This window comes from Babylonia areolata, chromosome 1, assembly GCF_041734735.1.
Source record: "Babylonia areolata isolate BAREFJ2019XMU chromosome 1, ASM4173473v1, whole genome shotgun sequence".
NCBI lineage: Eukaryota > Metazoa > Mollusca > Gastropoda > Neogastropoda > Buccinidae > Babylonia > Babylonia areolata.
Window position 1 is genome coordinate 10,015,185 of NC_134876.1, and position 7,946 is coordinate 10,023,130.

At 40.2% G+C, this 7,946-nt stretch overlaps 1 protein-coding gene across 1 annotated transcript; it reads right to left on the reverse strand.

The window, feature by feature from the left end:
• Nucleotides 1-227: 227 nt before the first annotated feature.
• LOC143290757 (somatostatin receptor type 2-like) lies at nt 228-5,312 on the reverse strand. The gene is made up of 4 exons (XM_076600272.1): nt 5,115-5,312; nt 3,957-4,045; nt 579-1,551; nt 228-527 (listed from the first exon to the last, which is right to left on the reverse strand). The coding sequence occupies exons 1-4, from the start codon at nt 5,310-5,312 to the stop codon at nt 459-461; spliced, it is 1,329 nt and encodes a 442-aa protein (XP_076456387.1). The 3' UTR covers nt 228-458.
• Nucleotides 5,313-7,946: the final 2,634 nt, after the last annotated feature.

The following is a 7,946-nucleotide window of genomic DNA, read 5'->3' on the forward strand; positions in this document are numbered from 1 at the left end:
GTTGTCGCGATGTCTGATGAGCATTTTAGCCGTCGAAGAACTCTTGGCACAGTATATGGCTCTGGAGAGGAATTTTTATCAATGGAATCCTGCAGACATTTACTGTTGGGAAGGTGTGACTTTCGTTTCATCTACTTCATTTATTACTATTACAATTATTATTATTATTATTATTATTATTATTAATATTATTTTATTAGTTTGTTAAAATCTATTTCCGTGGGTGAATCAATTGGTTTGCAATTGTCATGTCATTCTGGGCATAACGGGAAGTTCGATTAATCCTTGATTGTGAGGTGGTGTGAATGAAATTGTATTTTCTTCGTTTCATTCGCGACTTGCTCTGCTATGGTGTATTGCGCTTTGCTTACTTATTCCTTTCTTTCTTTTTTTTTGTATTTTCTTTCTTTCTTACTTTATCTCTCTTTCTTTCTTTCTTTCTGCCTCTCGTTTCCCTCTTAGAGCGCCACGGGAGGCTTCAGGTAGCCCTCCTCATCCTGGGGCGAGGTGAGCGAGTTCTGGTCGGACTCCGGGGCGTGAATGATGTCAGCGTTGTAGCTGACGTCAGTGAAGTTGACCAGCGTACTGGTTTGCGTCATCTGCGAGGTGCCGTTGCCGTTGTCGAAGGTGGAGAGCTCCATTCTTTCATCTGTGGTGGCGTTGGTGGCGGCGCAGCTACGGTTGTAGGCAGCGCTGTTCTTGGGGTACATGCTGTTCTCGTTGCACAGCGACTTGTTGACCTCGCGGGGGGAGGCGCACTTGAAGGCCTTCATGAAGCTCTTGCGGAAGTTGTCGCTGAGGAAGGCGTAAAGCAGCGGGTTGAGCATGCTGTTGGTGAAGGTGAGCACGGTGAAGACGTTGAAGAGCACGATGCGCCACAGCCCCAGCCGCTGACTCTCTTCCGTCTGGAAGATGATGTCCACCTGGAAGGTCCAGTAGGGCAGCCAGCAGGACACGTACACCGAGATGACTGTCAGGACCAGACGCGTCACGCGCCGATGGGACTTCTTCTTCTCCTTGGACTTCTTGTTGGGCCCCACCTGCCGCAGACGGAGCACCACCAGCACGTAGAAGACGGCGATGAGTGAGATGGGGATGGCGAAGCCCAGGATGAAGCTGTACCACAGATACGCCTTCTCCGGCGGGATGGGCTGCCCCTCGGGCCAGACGATGATGCACGTGTGTTTACCCATCATGCTGTGATTGTCGATGGTGCTGGAGTAGAGGATGATGGGCAGCATCACCAGGAAGGACGTAGACCAGATGCACAGACACAGGAAGAGCGCGATGCGCGGCGTGCGGTATTTGAGGGAGCGGATGGGGTGGCAGACGGCCAGGTAGCGGTCGGCGCTCATGACGGTGAGGGTGAAGACCCCCGTGAAGATGTTGATGGAGAACAGGATGAAGTAGATCTTGCACATGGCGAAGCCGAAGACCCAGTGCTTCAGGATGGTGGTGGTGGTGAGGAAGGGGAGGCTGATGATGAACAGCACGTCCGAAATGGCCAGGTTGAGGATGTACATGTTGGTCACTGTCTTCATCTTCGCGTACCTGGGGCACAGAGAGAAGTGTTTTGCACAGCCTGTGTAACTCGAGGACTGGCAAGGAATAAACAACCACCTCGTCAGAAGTCTCAATGCAAACTCTATTTATTTCAATCAAGTACTTAAAAATACAATGTAGTATAAAATACAAAGTAGATCATAAAAATACGTTACTAAAGATCACAGTCCACATTATTTGGCCCTTTCTATAGTTGTAGCACTGGTTATTCAAGATTTTGGAATAGGAATTTATATTAGCTTAGCCCTTTTGCAAATGCTATTCAAAATTACGAAATACATACATAATGTCAAACATCCCATTTATAAAATCTTTACTTCATCTTCCGCAACACACATTTATACTAACAAACCCATTTGCTCACCTGGCAAGGAATAAACAACCACCTCGTCAGAAGTCTCAATGCAAACTGACGAGTCTGTCTCATGATCTCACGTGTACAGTTTTCCTGAATTTCTATCACACTGCATTTAATGTACTATCTCAGCATACTTCCCGTGCAATGTCCAGCCATAGCAGAGTTCATATCACTACACCAGCACGTCATATTCAACGTTATTGCGTACACTCCCCACCCAGTCGTCAGAGTTAGGAACGAACAGTACGGCATGCATACAGGACCAATATGTGGACTATAATCATCACCACAGTCACCGCAAAGATATCCCATGTCACTATTATTACTTGTTCAGTTTCAGTTTCAGTTTCACTTTCTCAAGGAGGCGTCACTGCGTTCGGACAAATCCATACACGCTACACCACATCTGTTGAGCAGATGCCTGACCAGCAGCATAACCCAACGCGCTTAGTCAGGCCTTGAGTGCATGCTTACATATTTGTGTACCTATGAAAGGGGATTTCATTTTACGTAATTTCGCCAGAGGACAACACTCTCGTTGCCATGGGTTCTTTTTCAGTGCGCCAAGTGCGTGCTGCACACGGAACCTCGGTTTATCGTCTCATCCGAAAGACTAGACGCTCAGTTTGATTTTCCAGTCAAACGTAGGAGAAAGGGCGAGAGCGGGATTCGAACCCACACCCTCACGGACTCTGTGTATTGGCAGCTGAGCGTCTTAACCATTCTGCCAAAACCATTGTTCACCACTGCTTCGGTTCCCGCAACTGCTACTGTCACTATCAGTACGTAACGTTTTCATTGTCATCTTCAGAGACATGCTTTATTTTTCTCAGTGCGGACAATGATTCTGTTGCTCTGATCCTTCCTTTCGTTCAATACTACTACTACTACTACTACTGCTACTACTACTGCTGCTGCTGCTACTACTACTACTACTGCTGCTGCGGCAACAACCACAACAATAAGAACAACAAATACTATTACTACTAGTACTACTACTACACCCTATGTTGATTTCTCGATGAGCAATAATCCAGACAACAGTGTTAAATATCTAATATGCTGAAAAAGGACTTATCTGTATGTCATTTAAGCCAACATAGCACACAAAAACACGCAAACAAAAGACGTTCTAGTAACATTTTTCCTGTGAAATATCAAAGCAAGCCTTGCTTGCTTTTTTTTTTTTTATTTTTTTTTTTTTTAGCACGTGTTGTTTTTTATTGAAAATACTCTTGTAAATGTAAAATCTAACTGCATTTGGGAATCACACGTTATTTGCGAATAAAAAATTGGAATCACAAAGCCAGACATGGATTAGAAGACGTTTATATAAAAAATTGGTGTCATTCATTGGAAAAGAGCAGTAGATATTCAAGTCATACCAGAAAAGAGAAATCAACGAAAACAATACATGTTCAGATAGCAGATGCTTATATCTTAATTTCAGTTCAAGTCTATCAACCATAGCTGGAATTGGCTGACATCATTATATCCCACTCCTCTGCTCTTTTCTTCATTTTCCTCTTCACTCCGATTGTATCTATTAACTGTTGTGATCTCATTTTCCTTATTTCACCATCACATTATTTGACTACATATACCATATGATATTAACGGTATGACATTTATTTATGAAATGGGTATGTTGTTACCGTTAATCCTTCCTCATCTTCAGGGGTCAAAGTATTACATTTTCTAGATCCTCAGAACAGGCATTAATGACAACCAACGAGGCGATTCGGTACTAATGTAATCCTCTGGTGTGTGGCCCCACGGTGACCTTAGAAATGGAATGCCGGCGACGGGACTATGACAATCAGTTTCATGACAAATGAATAACTAATTCAACAATTAGATATGCCAACCAACCAATCAATCAATCAACCAACCAACCAACCAACCAACCAAACAATCAATCTATTAATCAATCAATCAATCAAACAACCAACCAAGTCACCAATAACGAAAATCTTGGCATTTGATTCAGAGCCCTTAGCAACATCCCCCAAAGGGGTCAGAGGGTTGCTGTTACCTCAGAACGACGTAGATGACCAGCCCGTTGCCCAGCGACCCCAGGATGAGAATCAGCACGTAACACAGGGCACACACCCAGGTCAGCACCTACAGAATAATAATAATAATAATAATAATAAAATAACAACAACAACAACAGCAATAACAACAACAACAGTAATAATGATGGCGATAATAATAATAATAATAATAATAATAATAATAATAATAATAATAATAATAATAATGATAATGGTGATGATAATAATGATGATGATAATATGCGATAATAACACAAAAATAACAGTAACAATAACAATAATGATAATGACGACGACGACGACGACAACAACAACAACAACAATAATAGTAACAACAACAACAACAATAATAATAATAATAATAATAATAATAATAATAATAATGATGATGATGATGATGATGACGATGATGATGATGATGATGGTGATGAAGACGACAACGACGACAACAATATCAATTGAACCACGAACAAAAGGAGCAGAAAAAGGACCCATGTTTAATTGAAATGATAGCGGCATAGATGATGGTGGTGGTGATGAAAATGATGATAATGATGATGATGATGATGATGATGATGATGGTGATGGTAATGAGAAGGATGTTGATAAGGAGGATCATGGTTACATGGGTGGCGAGAATGCTTGGGGATGACGACGATTAAAGCGACGATGCTGATGAAGGCAACGTCGATGATGGTGATGAAATTGAATTTCCCTGATTGTCTGTAATCATCTTTCTTTCTTTCTTTCCTTCTGTTCATTTTATGTATTCACACCCCCCCCCCCTCTCTATCTCTCTCTCTCCCCCCCCCCCCTCTCTTTCTCTCATTCTTGACTGAAATACAAGTTGATTGATGTGATATTCTCTATTGTTGGAAAAATAAACAGTTAGTTGATTTTTCTTTCTTTCTTTCTTTCTTTCTGTTCATTCTATGCATTCATTATAATTCTTCATTACTAATCATCATTGTCATCACCACCATCATCTCCGTTATTGTTAGACAGACAGACAGACAGACAGACAGACTTTCGAGGACAGACACAAAAAACAAAAAAAAAAAAAAACAAAAAAAAAACACAAAAAAACCAAAAAAAAAAAAACAAACACGTCGTTTGGTTCCCTTGAGTTGCCTTACTTTGTCAACCATAATGAGACTGGCGTCGCCCGTCCGGTTGGTGGCGTTGCCGTAACCCGCTGTGACGTTGATAGTGACGTAATACTCTTCGTAACATTGCGTGGTGGTTCCGAAGGCGTCTAGACTGCCGTTGAAGCTGTTATTGTTGTTGGTCTCCATGGCGCCCGCTATGTTGTTGAAAGAAGATTGATCCGCCATCTCCCTGAAATGGATAAAAGAGGTGGTAATGATTTATTTATTTATTCATTCATTTATTTATTCATTTATTTATTTATTGTTTATTTATTATTTAATTAACTATTTATTTATTTGTTTATTCATGTATTTATTTATTTATTTATATTTTCGTTTCATCATTTATTTGTGTGCTCCCATGTGTTGGAGAAACACCAGGATGGGTGATGAGTCTTTGGTTGGGTATATAATTATATCTTGCTGGGATAGTCGCTACATGCTATGGTTTTATGGTGACAGCGTTAGCAGTCAGTCATCAGTTATTACTTGCTCCTCCCACACCCTGTATGATGTCATTGCTCATAGGATCAAGAAGAAGAGAAACTGTATTGTCTCTGCAGTGATGAGAGACACAGTAGCGATCCAAATCTTTGGGTATTAGATGAATGGATTTGACGGGAAACGCGTCTGTCTGTCTGTCTGTCTCTCTCTCTCTCTCTCTCTCTCTCTCTCTCTCTCTCTCTCTCATGATGTGAAACTTGTAACATTAACTTGGCTATACCATTATCTCTGTCTGTGTCTACGCATCTGTTTCTCTCTCTCTCTCTCTCTCTCTCTCTCTCTCTCTCTCTCTCTCTCTCTCTCTCTCTCTCTCTCTCTCTCTCTCTCTCTCTCTCTCTCTCTCTCTCTCATGATGTGAAACTTGTAACGTTAACTTGGCTATACCATTATCTCTGTCTGTGTCTACGCATCTGTTTCTCTCTCTCTCTCCCTCTCTCTCTCTCTCATGATGTGAAACTTGTAACGTTAACTTGGCTATACCATTATCTCTGTCTGTGTCTACCCGTCTGTCCGTCTGTCTGTCTGTATGTCTCATTTTCTGTCTCTCTTCCTCTCACTCACTCACTCCATCTCTCTCTCTCTCTTTCTCTCGTTCGTTCGCTGGCTTGTTTGTTTTCTTGACTTGTGTTCTTGCCCATAATGTGCCAAGATAACAAATGCTAGCTGTTGACGTTAAGGCCTCCGAGGGTTGCGCAAGTGTGTGTGTGTGTGTGTGTGTGTGTGTGTGTGTGTGTGTGTGTGTGTGTGTGTGTGTGTGTGTTGAATTTCCTTGTGTTGCTCAGTTAATATTTTATTCAAATGGTTGCGAAAATGTCAGTACAACAAACAGTTAATCTGACAATAAATGGTTTCAGTCAGTCAGTGTGTGTGTGTGTGTATGTGTGTGTGTGTGTGTGTGTGCGCGCGCGCGCGTGTGTGTGTCAGTGTGTGTGTGTGTGTGTGTGTGTGTGTGTGTGTGTGTACGTGTGTCAGTGTGTGTGTGTGTGTGCATGTGTGTGTGTGTGTGTGTGTGAAAGGGTAGAAATTAAAAAAAGAAAAAGTAGCCACAAAACAAACGGAAAAAAAAACATAAAACAAACAAACACATCAAACCAAACAAACAAAATGACAACTACTACTTTTTTCTTTTTTTTTAGTCCCACCGCATACTCAGTAATCTTCCATTTGTTTTTATTTATTTATTTTATTTATTTATCTATTTATTTATTTTTTATTATTATTATTATTATTATTATTATTATATTATTATTTTGATTATATTAGTATATTATTTATGTATTTACTTATTTATTTATTTATCTATTTTTTAAAATTTTATTTATTTATTTATTTATTTATTTTTTTTTGTACGCTTATAGTTGACTTCATCAAGTTTTTGCGCCTTATACATATTATTATTATTAGTAGTTCTTTTTCAAGTTTTTATTTTTTTATTTTTTTATCAAGGCCTGACTAAGCGCGTTGGGTTAAGCTGCTGGTCAGGCATCTGCTTGACAGATGTGGTGTAGCGTATATGGATTTGTCCGAACGCAGTGACGCCTCCTTGAGCTACTGAAACTAAACTGAAACTGAAACTATTTGTTTCATTTTTCTTCGTATTTTCTCCCCTCTCCCCCACACCTTTTCATTGGCACGGACACTGCGAACCTTTCGACAGCCAAGATACAACTTTTGCTGAAATGGCTGTAGGGGGGAATGGAATAAGATCGATACAGTAAATATTATTTCACATCCCGACTCTGCACAACAAACTGCAAACGCTATGGTTATCATGTAAACGATGAGAAACTACTAAGAGAGGGGTATGGAGAAGGGATGTGAAACAACAAGAAAATCGTATTATTACCTTTCTTCATTTCAAAAGAAATGTCTTTATTGTGCAGACGTTATTTCGAGTGATCCATTTCATATTCGTTTACAACTTTCTCACACCGCATGGTGTGGCCCAGACAACTGTAGGTGATGTTGTATTACCTGTCAGTGTTTTTTTTACACCCCAGCACATGAATCGTTCAATCTGCGCAAGTAATAATAATAATAATAATAATAATAATAATAATAATAATAATAATGGATACTTGTATAGCACACTATCCAGAAATCTGCTCTTGGTACTTTACAAAAACGTTTTTGTTAACATAAAACATTACATTTATGTTACATACACACACCAAAATATGACTACACACACACACACACACACACACACACACACACACACACACACACACAATGCATACATGCATATTAACGTACATGTGTATCTAACAGCTACCCTAACGCAGTCTGTAGTACTGTTTTTTTGGTTTTTTTTTT